Source organism: Episyrphus balteatus, chromosome 1, assembly GCF_945859705.1.
Source record: "Episyrphus balteatus chromosome 1, idEpiBalt1.1, whole genome shotgun sequence".
NCBI lineage: Eukaryota > Metazoa > Arthropoda > Insecta > Diptera > Syrphidae > Episyrphus > Episyrphus balteatus.
In genome coordinates, this window is record NC_079134.1 from 94,836,201 (window position 1) to 94,852,402 (window position 16,202).

Below are 16,202 nucleotides of genomic sequence, written 5' to 3' on the forward strand. Positions count from 1 at the left end.
AGAAAAAGCGAGAAAAAGTTTTACGATTAACAATAGAAATCGAGGAAAGAATTTTTCGAGGAAATTTGAAGGTGTTTCGAGGAACGAAGAAGATTGGGGAAAATTTTCGAGAAAATTTAGGAGGCGAGAGAAAGTGGCATATAAAGATAAAAAGAGTGAAAAATAATTAAATTGCGAAAAAGCAACTTAATTTTTTTATTGTACATATATTTGATATAGTGGATTTATTCCGAAAGTTTTTTTTTTGTGATACAATTTCGAGATTTATCCCAATAATTTGTGGGACGCGGTATTTTTCTTAAAACGTTTGTTAACGGCCCATTTGCGGTTTTAACTTTTCTTTTTTACCTTTATTTTGTTTTTGGCTAGCGGTTAACCGCAAGCCTTATTTAACTGTTGTAATCATTACTTTTATATTTTAAAAAATTTGGTTTTTAATCCAGGGGTTTTTAATCCCACGGTTTTTATCCAATTAAAAATAATTTAAATTTAAACAAATCTTGGTTCTTTTCATTTTTCTTATTGGTTTTCTGTATTAATTAGTTTTGGAATTTTTGCTAATTTTATTGGTCATAAAAAAAAATTCCTGGCGCCCATTTTTTTATTACAAGTTCCCCACTGTGCTTGTAATAAAATCATCTCTTTTACTTAATAAATTGATTGAATCGACAATCAATCAAATTTATCAAATCATTAAAATTCTTCTATCACTGAACCCAGCCCAGCTGAGCAGTCGTGGTGGTAGCTTTTATTAACGAGCTACTTGTTGCACTTTTTTTCCTTATTCTCTTTTGATATCGTGTTCTTGTTTTGATCTGTCAAATTTAATTCATTCGCGTTTTAAACTTTCGTCGCATCGGTGCGTAATTATAATTTTGTTTATTTGGATTTTCGATAGATCCTCGCGGTTTTCAAGTTCGATACAAATAATTTAATTAATATAAAAGATAAAATAATTGAAGATAAAATAATTTAAATAACCCCCGAAAAAGTGCAACACGGTTATACCCAACAGAAAATAAGCTATTAGGTTTTTTATTAGAAAAATGCATTTCAAAATGCTTCAAAGCGGTCTGGTGGGCCGAAAGCTGAAACAAAACTTCTAGTACCCACATTTTTGAAATCAGGGGATTTTTTATGATTGTTTCATTGTTTCATTTTCGTGCCTAACGCTGCAAAAATATTCTCTCAAAAACCTTCGATACTACAGGAAGCAGTGAAATGGGTCTGTATGATTTCTTTTCATGTGATGGTTTGCCAGGTTTCAAGACCATTATTACTTCTGCGACTTTCCATTAATTTGGAATGTATTCTAACCTTAAAGTGGCATTCATTATATAGAGAAGATTTATTAAACCTTTCCGTGGGAGCATTTTAAGAATTTCCGCTGTAATTAAGTCGTATCCGGGTGCTTTTTTAACTTTAGCTTCTTAATTTCTTTGTTTAATTCGGCGAGTGTAACATTTCTTGTGATAAAGCTTTCACTTGACGTTAAATTCATATTTATATTTATACTATCATTCAATGCTTGCCCATTGAATGGTTTGAATGTGTCTTCTAGGTAATCAGCGAAAAAGTTTGCTTTCTCTTTGTCGCTTCTTGCTCATTCATTTTGGTCTTTCATAATCGGAGGTGCTGGAAGCTTAGGTTTTTTCGTGGCTTTTATAGCTTTCCATAGAGAGTAGTTAGATTCTTTACCTGCCGTCAAATTTTCAAGGTAATTTTTAGCTTCGCGGTTCTTGAAATCTGATATCATCTTTTTAAGCAAATTACTTAAGCGATTTAAATTAGATTTGTGTTGAGGAGCACGAGTTTGTTGCCATTTTTTGAGCGCTTTTCGCTTTTCTTTAAGTACGTCTTTTATCTCTTGGGGATATTTAACATCTTTGTACCCTGAAATTTCTCTTTGGCAAGGGGTATTGTTCCATGCGGCTTTTTGGATAATATTCACAAAATTATCTACCGCTGCTTCAAGCTCAAGAGGTGTTCGTAGTGATACTCTTAATTCAACATTATCCTCAATATCTTTCTTAAAGCCTTCCCAGTTAGTTTTACCGTTTGTTAGTCTAGGTGGCATTTCAACTTTAACAAGACTTTCGCTCATTGTGATAATAACGGGAGAGTGGTCAGAAAAAAGATCATAGCATTCCGTTACTTTAATTCGATTTGACGGTATTCCCCTGACTATAAAGTAATCAATCAGGTCAGGTATTTTGGAGGTATCTGCCGGCCAATAAGTTGGTTTCCCAGTAGAATGAAAGTCACAATTATTCTCCATACCGGCTTCGTATAACGCTCGGCCTTTTTGAGATATACATCTAGAACCCCAAAACGTATGCTTTGCATTAAAGTCGCGGCCGATAATTAAAGTTGGTCTAAGTAATTTTAGCAAGTTTGAAAATTCATTTTTATCAATTTTGTACCGCGGAGGGCAGTATATAGATGAGATATTAAGTACATCATGCTTAGTTTCAACTTGCACACTTATAAGTTGCATCGATTCAAGCTTAAGACCTATCGCGTGTTTAACACAATCTTTTATATGTAATGATGCTCCGCCTCTTGCTTTGTTCGACGGGTGAATTGCGTGGTAATCTAGAAAACCGTTGATATTGAAGTTTGATTCTTTTTTTACATGGGTTTCTGATATCAGACAAATGTCAATATCTTTTTCCCGCATAACCATTTCTAATTCTCCAAGTCTTTGCCATAATCCGTTGGCGTTCCATGTTATAATTTTAAGCTTTTCACCTAGGTTCTTTTTTACAATAAGTTTGTGGGTGGTTGAACCCTTGACAGCGTCTACACTGAGGGACTTGTTTTGTATGTTTTTTTTAGAGGTTCGATCTTAACTACGAGGCTAAGTATTCTTTTGATTTTGTAGATTTCCTCTAGTTTTTCTGTTTTATCGAACGTGAGTATAAATAGTGGGAGACCACGTTGTACCACGACTGCTTCTTTATCGTTTTATTGTTTTTCTTTCTTTATTATGTTTTCCGCATCTAAGATCTTGTAATTCTTTTCTTTAAGATCATTAATGATGTCGCTTTTTTGACATGATATAATTGAGTCTATGCTTTGGTACAGCAAAGTACAGGCAGGTACTTTTTGCCTAAAAAACTGTTTAATTCAAATATTATTTTGTCTCTTGAATAATAATAAATCAAGACGAAATATTTGAAATTGTTAATTATTATCTGTTTCTGAATTTTTGTTCGTCCTGAAAAGGACGGATTGTTTTATCTGCTTCCTACACAATATTGAGGTTATGTGCAACATTCCTCAAATATTGCACTTTTTCGGTAGTCGCTCTCCTACCGAAAACCACCTGAAGCCGCTCATTCTTTCGCACATTCTTGGACCTGGGCTCTGCGTCGCCGCGCTGAATTTTCGCAATCGTCAATTTGACCAAAGCGGACTCTTTGGCCAAACCTCCAATTATCTGGTAGACGCCGGCATGTTTTTTACCAACGACGACCCTAAGGCGTCGGTGCCAGGCTTCCACACTATTTTGCGTCCGGGGGAAATTCCCTTCAGCAGCGGCAGCTCCAGTCGTCCAAAAGTCGGGAATGTAGTAGTTCCGTCCATCGGGTGATCGGATATCCTTATAATGGCCTTCTCAAATACGAGAGTATGACATCTGGACACAAAAAGATGTTGTATTCATGTGCTGCTGTTGCCAGTTTCTGCCAGAAGACTGTGTAGGCTTTGATGGTTCTTTTGCTCATCAAGCAAAAGACTAATGGCACAACCGTTTCTTCAGTATAACCGTGGACGGAAAAGAGTTGCCCCATAATGATTGGGACAACTTTGAAAGTTCCATCAACTATCCAGCACTTTGAACGCGCTAGAAGTTCAATAAAGACTTTGTACCCATTAAGATGTTGAATCCTCCATCATACACCTCTTCTGACTGCACAAAGACTTCACCGTCCACTTTGCGGAGCTCTTCTGGGATATCAATTTCCTCGAGTGTTTGTGATTCTCTTATGTGGGAGGCGCGTACCCGGTGAATCTTCATTTTTTGGGCTCCCGTTGATGGTAGATTCGGGCGGCACTCTGGAAGCGATCCTTCTTGCGCCTTTGTTTTCAGCAAAGAATTGGCGTTGCGCACCTCTTTTTCATGTGGGAGGGGAGCGTGGCAGTGGATGCCTTGGACTGAGGTTGTGGTGAAGATATCGCCAAGAGCAACACTGTGGATCCTCACCCTGCACGTGCAACGCCAAATCTGTTTTTCCTCGGTTTTTTTTGCTCCTGGTTAAAGAGGTAACCGTTGTGTACCAACATTGGAAACCCTTTGTTTGAGAAAACAACCTGAAAAATAAAGAAAAAGGTAAAAGTTAATAAATTATAAATTATTGATAAATAAAGGATTCGATTGTTTTAAGCGATTTTCGATTTTAAGAAAATAAAAAACAAGACTGGTTCGCACCTACATGCATTGGTAGATGACTTTACATTATTTAAAATTAAGCACAAACAATTTTATTTAAAATTATAATACACATTGTTTTTATTCCGTTTGTTTTACATTCGGGGTCACTTAAATTAATGTCTGGCCACAAATTCTGGTGACTCGTCAACGAAACAAGCGCGAAAAAATATGTATACCAATATAAACAAAAACAAAGAAACGTTTTCGAAAAATTTTAAAAGCCTTCAACATTTTGTATAGGATGCAAACGATTTTATTGAGAAAGGTATTTAAAAACAAAAAAAAAAACTGAATTCTTGAAAGAATTCTTGGAAGAATTTAAAAGAAAAAATGGGCGAAGAGATGAACGATTGCACACACGTGAAAAGATGGACTAAAAGACGCACAGGCGTACCAACCCTCACACGCACCGACGCACAAACCGACAGGCGCCATAACAAAAGCCGCTTTTTTAATTTCTCTATCATCGAAATGTTCGTTTTGATTAAGACTATCACTTTTTTTGGAACAAAACCGAACTGCAGAGCAATTAATAACACTGCGAGACCGAAGTTTACAAAGCGATTAGGGCAACAATAAACACTTACCTCAATTGTATCTGCCATTTTGTTTTTTTTTTGCACACAATTTAGTTTAAACACAAACTTTTTACACTGTAAAATACGTTCACTTTTACAAAGAACTTGTAAATAAACTTTTGCGATTTTCTTCAAGGGTCAAGGATCCTTACATCGAAAGGACCCCCATGCCCCATACAGCAAAATCTAACTTTCCCGTACTATTGAGATACCTTTTAGGGCGTCTGGCAGAGGGTAGGCTAAAACAAAACTGGCTTAGACTTACATTTCTAAATCAGGAAAAGGCAGAGAAAGTTAATATTTGGCCATCATATGGTTACTCTAAACAAAAAATATTATCTCAATTTTATAAGAAAAAAACAGAAACTAGAAGTGTTTTTTCTATGGAAAAATCTGTTTGGGAAACCTTTAAGGGCGTCTGGCAGAGGGAAGGCTGAAAAATATCTGGCTTAAACTTATATTTTCTAAACCAGGAATAGACATAGAATTTTAATTTGTTATCATCATACGGTTATACCCAACAGAAAATAAGCTATTAGGTTTTTTATTAGAAAAATGCATTTCAAAATGCTTCAAAGCGGTCTGGCGGGCGGGCCGAAAGGACCCCCATGCCCCATACAGCAAAATCTAACTTTCTCGTACTATTGAGATACCTTTTAGGGCGTCTGGCATAGGGTAGGCTAAAACAAAACTGGCTTAAACTTACATTTCTAAATCAGGAAAAGGCAGAGAAAGTTAATATTTGGCCATCATATGGTTACTCTAAACAAAAAATATTATTTCAATTTTATAAGAAAAAAACAGAAACTAGAAGTGTTTTTTCTATGGAAAAACCTGTTTGGGAAACCTTTAAGGGCGTCTGGCAGAGGGAAGGCTGAAAAATATCTGGCTTAAACTTATATTTTCTAAACCAGGAATAGACATAGAATTTTAATTTGTTATCATCATACGGTTATACCCAACAGAAAATAAGCTATTAGGTTTTTTATTAGAAAAATGCATTTCAAAATGCTTCAAAGCGGTCTGGTGGGCCGAAAGCTGAAACAAAACTTCTGGTACCCACATTTTTGAAATCAGGGGATTTTTTATGATTGTTTCGTGTATCATTTATTCAGTTAATACCTAGGAAAACGCCAAAAGTTGATTTTTGACTGCATTTTGGATGCGTCTGGCAGAGGGAAGGCTGAAAAATAGCTGGCTAAAAATTATATTTTCTAGACCTGGAATAGACAAAGAATATTAATTTGTTACCATCATACGGTTATACCTAACAGAAAATAAGTAATTAGGTTTTTTATTAGAAAAATGCACTTAAAAATGCTTTAAAGCGGTCCGGCGCACAGTGCGTTGATTCAGTGCAAAGTATGGAAAAAATTCAAAACAGCCTAATTTTTATGATCTTTTCTTTTAACATTATTTTTTAGTCTCATGGCAAGTAAATAGTGTATAAAAACATTTTTTATTTCGGTTATAATTTTTTGTCATATAAGTACACTAAGGATTGTTATTTTTATAACTCAAAAAGTGCGTTTTTCATACAAATTGTGTGTAAAAAGGCTTGAAACAATCAGTCATAGCTAGCAGGGACGCGGGTGGACGCGGATGAATGATACCTTTTTGGAAAGGTCGTATTTCCCACTTTATAACCTATTAACTTTTTTGATGAATGCACTTGAATCAAAAATTATGCTGAACTTTGAAAATAAGCTGTTTTTGTGAGAAATAAACGGTTACTTTACCGGTTATTAAAACGATCTAACACTTTGGAGTGCAAAAAAAATCAATAAAATATATTAAGCTTACCCTTCTTACGAGTATCCAATTAAAAACTGGTTTAATTGGAGCAATTTAACTCCGTGGTGCAGCTATTCGTAAATCATCACTAAATGGCCTACTTTTGACATGTTACCTTTAAGAGGTTGTGTAGCTTGCTGTAGTTGCGTTTTACAAAAAAAAAATTACAGTTCATCTAGTTAGACATCTGGCTATAATTTTGCATTCTTCAAAACCGGTTTTAGAAGGTCAAATTTGTTGACTTTTTTCCACGGGTCACCGCACTGTGCGGCGGGGGGAAAGCTGAAAAAGAAACTTGCGGTACCCACAGATTCGAAATCAGGGGATTTTTTGATTTTTTGGTGTATCATTTTTTCGGTTATACCAAAACGCCAAAAATTGATTTTTTGCTGCACTTTGGATGCGTCTGGCAAGGGAAAGCTGAAAAAGATCACTGCCAGACTTGTTCCGTTGATATACTGTGGTGCATATCTAGATATGTGCACACTCGAATTTCGGTTATATCAAAACTGCCAAAATATGCTGCCGGCTCTCGGTCTATAAGAGATTATTTTTGTGTACCTACCCAATTCAATTTCTTTTAAAAAGATTTGAATATAATACATATCCGGATTTTGTTTCCATACAAAACTCTACAGCACAGCTCAACTAATATTATCGAACGAATCAAAACAATCCTAATCCAGCATAGCGTTCGCTAAAAATATGACCACATCCCCAAAATATGGTAAAATAGTTTGTTTGAATACCAAAATTTTGTATACTTTTAATTTTCGTTCATGTTCTAAAACTTCAACATTTTGAAAATAATCTGACTCAAGAGATTTCAGTATCACATAACAAATTCTTTTTTAAGGTTCTGAGTTCTTGGGAGGGGGGGGGGTCATGACCTCGTGACCCCCACCCCCCTCCCCCCCGCCTTGTATACGCCGTTGGCTCCTCATAATCTTGGTAACACCCCCTTTTTATGATTGGTTGAATAACTATTTTGTAAAATTATATTTTAGTCACTCAATGCTATGAGAATCACGGAGATTCGGAAAACAACTCGTCGTTCAATAAAAGTACTTAAACTTTTGGTTTTTCCCAAAAAATTTCAGTCCTTTGTAGGACTTCTGCACCAGATGTCATGTCCACCCAATACTGAAGAACTAAAAATATTTCTTGGAAAGATATTAATGCTGTAAAAAAAAAAAACATTTTCCAAAAGGTTATAAAAAAGGTGTAAAATCTCTTTAAAAATTTAGTAGTCCTTAAAAGAACAGAAAAATCAGCAACATGTCCCTTCCCGACGAAATTTCACACAAAACTGAAGATTTTCTCAGAAACACAACCACCTTAAGTAGTTTTAATTGAACGACGAGTTGTTTTTCCGAATCTCCGTGATTCTCATGCATTCGAGTCACTAAAATAATAAAAGTAAATCAACCAATCAGAAGCAGAGGCGGAACAAATAAGTGCAGCGCTGTCTCCCAAAAATCAAAATAGTACGAAATTTCGTTCTTTCTAATTCTCATGAAATCGAGTCACCAAAAACGAAAAATAATCCAGAGCTGTCGATTGGCGATCAAACGTTACGCGATCAAATGATTTATGATCAAACGTGATCCTACCAAACGTAAACGATCAAACGTGACGCGACCAAACGTAACCAACCAAAAAGAAAAAAAAATAAAGAAAAAACTATTTGCTCAATCAACTTCAAATTAACATCAAATTCAAGGAGTATATTTAAGCTTTCCAAAAAGGTATAAGACATTATAATGTGCTTTTGTTTTTTGTTTATTTTTTTTTCCCCATTCTAAGTCAAATGTATATATATGTATAATAGACTGGGCCAAAAAAATAAAATATTTTTTTTTTGAAAGTTACTTCGAAAATCTTGCTCAGGATGATGAAAAAAAAATTTGGTGAAAATTTGAGCCGTTAAAAATAATTTTAAGAGGTCAATCATCGGTGTTTTTTATTTTTATACATGATATGATGTGTAACAACAGAACTGCTAGACGATCAAAGTAAAAAAAATTAATTAATTAGGTATATAAAATTAAATTTCCTACAAAAAAGATCTAATTGAAAATTTTCGTCAGAAGAGCCGTATTCGAGTAATTAAGCTTTTTAAATCGAAGTGTTTTTTCAATTTGACTGTTTCACTTTGGAATTTTGTGATGAGCAAATAAGTGAATAGAAAAATAAAACCACGACAGATTCTTATAGGAAATTTAATTCTCTACAAAAAAGGTCTCATAGTAATTTTCCCTAAATTGAGTTCTGAAGAAGTTATTCACGATTTAAATCGAGAAAAAAATTAAAAAATCAATTTTTAAATCGTGAATAACTTCTTCAGAACTCAATTTAGGGAAAATTACTAAGAGACCTTTTTTGTAGAGTATTTTATTTTTTTGACCCAGTCTAATGTATAATAACTGTAACTAAAAAAAGGGATCAGGTACGATTTTGAAATTTACAAATTTGGAATCCTTAGATCATTTCGAACAAATCTGCATCATTACTTTTCGGGTCCATTTTTGTAAAACCTGCCGCGTTTTCAAGACCACCGTGAAAGAGATAGACAATTGAAATTTGGAACAAATCCTACTTTTACTAATGTTAGTTCATAGACAAAATTTCGAATGGCCACGCCCATTTTTAGGGTTAAGATTTTCGGAAAATCCTTAATCAGTTTAATTTAAACTTTGAATGCCTTTTATAAAATAGTAATACAATAGCTATTATAAAAAAAAAATTAAATAAGAAATAGTGTTGCCACTTTTGAAATTTTGTATTTTTTTTTTATTATTTTATTACTAATTTTTTGAAATAAATATTCAATGATTTTTTTAAATATTTTATTAAACATAATTACGCTTTTAATAAATGAACGAGTTTAATAATTTAGATGTCTTTATCACTCTCAATTTTTACTTAAAAAATGTGCATTTATAAAAAATAACGTCACCAACTAAAAATGAACAATTCACACAGGGTAGCAAAACGTAGCAAGAAAACTTTTCATATTCTAAAATTAGACAAAACGCAGAACAAAATGACATATAAAACTTATTGGTGTTTTACGGCGAACGCAACTAAATAACTAAGGCTTTCAGAAGAGAGCTGAAAAAACACATTATTTTCAGGTTATTTTTCATTTTTGACTACGAATTAGAATATTTTGAATGCATATTTGTCATAAACAGAAAAATTATTAGAACGTACCCAAGCTCAATGGTTCCATTCCAAAAAGATTCAACTTAGTACAAGACATAAATAATAAACAGTACACAATTTATTGAAAAAACCCAAAATGATAAAAAGTCGTAAAAACTCTACTCAAAAGTGATCTTTTTCTTCCTTTAAGACAATCTCGTGAATTACACGTGGTTTGAATAATTTTGTTCTTTCATTTCTAACTCTCTATTATATTTCAAAGAGAAATAGTTGGGTTATTCAAAACAAAGCTCAACTTTATGATTTGATTAAATGCCAGCTTTTTTAGTTTTGCCCCATTGTAATCGGTATACGACGATATGAGTGTTTCCCAAATCGTTCGACTCACGAGTCATAATAGGGCCCTATATGTACATATCGTCACCCTAGAATTCGTTTGCCGTATATATGTATGTACTAAATAGGTATACAGCAACCCAATTCTAAGGCGACGCACATAGGAGTATTGTCATCAAAAACCTGGCCAAAATTATTTTTCGTGGTTTTTGTTATTATTTCTGTTTAAAATGAGTATTCCTAAAAGAAAATACAATATTAAACTAGTTTTAATTATTTTTATTTTTGTATCAAAAACTAAAAAAATTGATTAATGAAGTACTCCGCCTGTCGATATTATTTTTCTCAAATTTGTTTCCTCATCCCTAATACGCAATTCTGAATTTCTTTTCTCTCTTCCCCAACCTTAATTAAGATCACCCAAAATAAAATGACATCAGTAAAGGAGACTGGGCACTTTTGTATGGGACGTGTCCCATCGGTGTAACACATTGTGACATACATCAAATGAAAGGTCTCGATGAGTGTATTATTTTTTTATATGGGCAAAAGTCTGTGTCTCGTGCAGGGAAAGTGCAGTGATGCATTTTATGCTCAAAAATGTATGTAATAAAATTCAGAAAAGTATACATTTTGACTTGATGCTCGATTAAATTGATTCAAAAACATAACATAAACTGTGTTTGAAGTTCAATTGAACTAATCCTTCACCAGTTTTCACCCATGACGCAATGCATTTTTCGGTTTCTAGGGCACTTTTGTATGGGACGTGGCTCATTGGTGTAACACATTGAGACAAACATCAGATGAAAGATCTCAATGAGCGCATTTGTTCTTTGTATGGACAAAAGTCTATACTTCGTGCAGAAAAAGTGCATTGGTGCATTTTATGTTCAAAGATAAATGTAACACATTGAAAATTACATACATCAAATGAAAGTTACTGATAAGCGCATTATTTCTTTGAATAGACAAAAAACTCTATCCCGTGGAAGGTGCAGTGGTGCATTTTATGTTCAAAAATGTATTCAAGGTTATTTTAAATGTTTGTGTTTTTAGAACAAAAAAAGGTGGAGAAACGACTAAATCCATGTCGTATGGTTTGTGGTTTAAATTCATAATACCTACCAACATTTTATGAGTAATATATGTAAGTTGTAGTTTGAGTTGCATTTTTGAAAAATTAGTTACAACCTTCGTATATTTAAATTATTTTAAAACCAACAAGGTAATTTCGCACACGACTTCAAAGTACAGAAGATTATATACTTACTCAAACATTTTTGGTTATTGCATTTCAATCTATAAAAAACGATAAATGCATTTTTTTGTAAATAAAAGCAGTTGATGGATTAGTCCAACAGAACACCGTTATTATTATGTTTTTGAATCTAGTCAATCGAGCATCTAAACAAATGAGCCACGTCCCATACAAAAGTGTTCTAAAAAACGAAAAATGCATTGCGTCATGGGTGAAAACTGGTGATGGAATAGCCCAATTGAACTTCCAACACAGTTTTGTAATGTTTTTGACACAATTTTATCGAACTTCTAGTCAAAATGTATACTTTTATAAATTTTATTACATACATTTTTGAAAATAAAATGCACCAATGCACTTTCCCTGCACGAGATACAGACTTGTGCTCATACAAAAAAATAATACACTCATCGAGACCTTTCATTTGATGTATGTCTCAATGTGTTACACCGATGGGCCAAAATGCCCACTCTCCTTTAACTTAAAAATAAAAAAAAACGTTGCATAAAGTAAGGAGTATTTTCTCTCTCAGAAAGTGAAAAACTAATTGACCCACAATTCTCTAAAGATCACCTAAGAGCACCCAATTATTGTTGCATTGTATTAAAAAATATATAAACTAGCTCATAACTTTCAGTTCATCGTAGAATACCGGGGTATACTGAAACAAAATCATTAAAGTTCAAATAATAACTTAACAAAAATATCAAGTTTTAAGATACTAAATCTAAGCCCGAATTAAAATAGAAAACACCATCTAACATTTCCAAAACTTCAATAATATTGTTAATAAATAACTGAAGAAGAATTCTCCATTTAATTTTTTTTAGATTTCTATCACAACACTTCGATATCGCATATAGAATAACACTTACTAAAATACTTCGCAATCAAATAAAAATGTGGTAGATGTAACAGTTAACTTTGAACTCAATTTTTAACCAGATACGATCGAAAAACAAAAATTTGAGTGCAGCATATTGACACATGTTTATTTTGCACCCACTTTGCCAAACTTTTTGGTGTCAATTTTGATTTGTGCGACGATATGTAAACGCAAGAAGTATCAAATTAAAAAATAAAAACAATTTGTTGACTGAATTTTTATTTATTTTTTAAGCTTACTGCCACTTTCAATTATTGTTCCTAAATCTTTGAGTGAAACTTCACTACTTCCTCTCTTTAACGGTTTTGGTTGATCCGGTGAAGGTTTCCATGCAACAAAATAAATTACTTGAAATGTGGCCGAAATACCGTCATTCTAAAAAAACAACAAAAAAACAAAACAAGGTTAGTTATTTATGTATTGGATTTTAAGATGGGCTTTCATTATAAAAACCTTTCCATATAACTCTTTATAAATTGCACTTGCAGCGAACATAACATCTCTGCTCAGATGCACTGGTCTGTTGAATGCTGCATTGTTCTCCGCCATTCCTTTAAGGTCCCACATTAATTCATACATAGTCGGATATCCGACAGTTAATTCATCAGTATCTATGGTCAACATTGTATATCCTGTGCTGTTAAGAATCGCTCCAATATCTCTAATCTAAATGAAAATATTTCAATGCATTCGTATAAGAAACGTTTATAGCGTATTCGTTTGATAATTCTCATGTGGAATTCCTTTCAATTTTTGAATCGCCTTAAAAAAATTTTTGGTGTTAAAAAGGAACATGAAAACAGACCGAATTCTTTTTGCGATTGTATGTGTGTCATTAGACAACAATTTTTACACGAACGTCAAGCTGAAACCAAAACAATTTCTGCAAAATAAAACCACAGATTCCTTTGATCAATAATTTTGTTTATTTTCTTCGATAATATAAATTTATTTTAATCAGAATCAAACGGAAATTACAGTTTTATTATGATCTGAGTGAAAATGAAGTACATACAGGGTGTCCCAAAAGTTAACGTCGAAACGAAAACGGAAGATAGGGTAGGTGGTGACAGTCATCAGACAAATAATAAAAAAAAATCGCAGTCATATATTTTGTGAGTTATGGGCATTTGAATAAAAGTCGAAAAAATGGTCACCCTGTGACGGTTTTTTATGTGCCGTGACTACAAATCTTAATTTTTCTCATTTTTTTCTTTTGTTACGGAACCTTGAATAACCCTGATACCAAATGCATTCAAAAATTTTAACTCAGCTGCATCAGTTTTAAAGAAAATATTACTTTTTTACCCAACTTAGTACTAAAAAATTTTACATGACTCTAATTCAATGAACCGTAGTGTAAAAAAAATGCACTACGATGTTTCGGCAAGTTACCTTAAAAGTTGGTGTGTTCAATTCTCTTTTCAAAATGGTATAACATTGCACAGTGGGTCACCTCCCATACAAAGTGCGGTCAAAAATATAATCACCATTTTTTTTTTAATGAAACACCTGTATTATCATTTTATATGATTTATTATTGCAAAAAAATGCATCAAGTCAGTTTTTTAAAATTTTGGTTATTTTCAAGAAAATTAAAAAAAGGTAAAAAAGATTTTTTTTTTTGAAAATATAAAAAAAATGGTTAATGCCGGAAATGGACCTGCCTGTCAGTCGAGCACTTTACCATTATCCTCTAGTTCAGTCTTTTATAAAAATAATAGTGCCAAAAAGGAATTTATTTTAGTTTTACGTTGTAATTTTTTTTTCTCCGTCTATCGTCATTTAAACTCGTATTACTCGAAAAGGGGAAAAAAGGGGAAAAAACGGCGCTATTATTTCGAAAGGTAGGACGGTATTCTTCATTTGAGAACTTAAATTGTAGAGGGCACTCGAAGGCAAACCAACTAAATCTCTAATTTAATGAAAATTGAGCTAAATAAAAATGGTTAAAATTGCTTCGCTAACGAGCCCCATTACAATTAGCCTTAATGTTATTTAACAATATAATTTATGTTTTTAGAAAGTATTAACCTTCTCGTTTAATATCCATAACAATTAAATACTGTTCACAATTTTTAACACCAGCTATCACTATCGCAAGTTCACATTTTATAACTGCCGCGATTAAAAAACTGTACCTTTTTTTATATACCGACTTTGAATGGCTATTAAGAAATGAAAAAAAGGGTAACTGTCAAATTTTTTTTGGTTTTGGTTCGATGGGAGATTGTAGAACGTTGTTTAATCATTGGATTTTAAAAAATTGACATTTACTTTTTTTATTTTTGACCTATGGCGGGACCCACTGTGCATTGTTGAGAATAATCCATAAATAAACGAGATAAAATTTATTTTCTTAAGAAATCCAACTTTTTTATTAGGTTTTTTTTTTTCTATATTATTTAAGTTTTTGTATTCTGAAAGGTTCTGAAATAGTCCAAGCGGCGACCGTCGAGTTTCTTAGCTCATAAGGTTAGAGGTTAAAATTAGTGTCAAATGAAAGATAAGTTGATACTGAAAATAAAAAAATAGGGTTGCCACTTCTAAAATGGGAACTTCCATGTGGCAACCCTATTTGAAAGGAAAAATTGTCACATAACTAATACATTCATATCTTTGTTGTTTGGCCAGATAAAAAAAATTTGAAAAGCCAACCGAAAGCCAAAATAGTAAAAAAAAAATAATAAAATAATATAAAGAACGTAACCCTACAAATGTGGCAACCCCATCCAAATGAAAACAACACTGACAAAAATCTTCTTTGAACAAAACAGTATAACTTTTTATGCACTAGAAAGCTAAACTATACGCCATATTTTAGATAATACTCCCTTCTATCTAAAAAATGTCGGGTTCCACCCCGCAAATGCAGACAAGTACTCGGCAACCCTATCCAAATGCTAAAAAACATAAAAATCACTTGTTTTTTGGCCAAAGTGTATAATATTTGATAGAGTTAAAGGCTGTTAAATACATCATGTTTAGCTTAGACTCTCTTCTATCTGAAAAATGTCGGGTGCCACCTCGCAAATGCAGACAAGTACTCGGCAACCCTACTAAAATGCTAAAAAACGCAGAAACCACTTGTTTTTTGGCCAAAGTGTATAATATTTGATAGAGTTAAAGGCTGTAAAATACATCATGTTTATTTTAGACTCTCTTCTATCTAAAAAGTGTCGGGTGCCACCCCGCAAATGGAGATTAGGAATCGGCAACCCTATCCAAATGCTAAAAAACCCAAAAATCACTTGTTTTTTGGCCTAAGTGTATAATATTTGATAGAGTTAAAGGCTATAAAATACATCATGTTTAGCTTAGACTCTCTTCTATCTAAAAAATTTAGGGTGCCACCTCGCAAATGTAGACAAGTACTCGGCAACCCTACTAAAATGCTAAAAAACGCAAAAACCATTTGTTTTTTGGCCAAAGTGTATAATTTTTTATAGAGTTAAAGGCTGTAAAATACATCATGTTTAGTTTAAACTCTTTTCTATCTAAAAACTGTCGGGTGCCACCCCGCAAATGCAGACAAGTACTCGGAACCCTATCCAAATGCTAAAAAAAAGCAAAACTCGCTTGTTTTTTGGCATTTGGATAAGGTTGCCGAGTACTTGTCTGCATTCGTGAGGTGGCACCCGACATTTTTCAGATAGAAGAGAGTCTAAGCTAAACATGATGTATTTTACAGCCTTTAACTCTATCAAATATTATACACTTTGGCCAAAAAACAAGTGATTTTTA

The 16,202-nt window shown here is 33.1% G+C and overlaps 1 protein-coding gene across 3 annotated transcripts in view; it reads right to left on the reverse strand.

Annotated features, from left to right (window-relative positions):
• Window positions 1-402: 402 nt before the first annotated feature.
• LOC129907787 (arginine-hydroxylase NDUFAF5, mitochondrial) overlaps window positions 403-16,202 on the reverse strand; it is a 139,453-nt gene continuing 123,653 nt past the window's right edge. For 2 of the 3 annotated variants that reach the window (XM_055984162.1, XM_055984163.1), the window contains exons 4-5: window positions 12,912-13,124; window positions 12,660-12,833 (exon numbers count right to left, since the gene is read on the reverse strand). In XM_055984162.1, the coding sequence (XP_055840137.1) occupies window positions 12,681-12,833; window positions 12,912-13,124 (366 nt within the window). In that variant the 3' untranslated portion in view covers window positions 12,660-12,680. Of the gene's footprint in view, window positions 4,315-12,659; window positions 12,834-12,911; window positions 13,125-16,202 lie in introns of those variants that run through there. The other variant, XM_055984161.1, reaches the window with a different exon arrangement.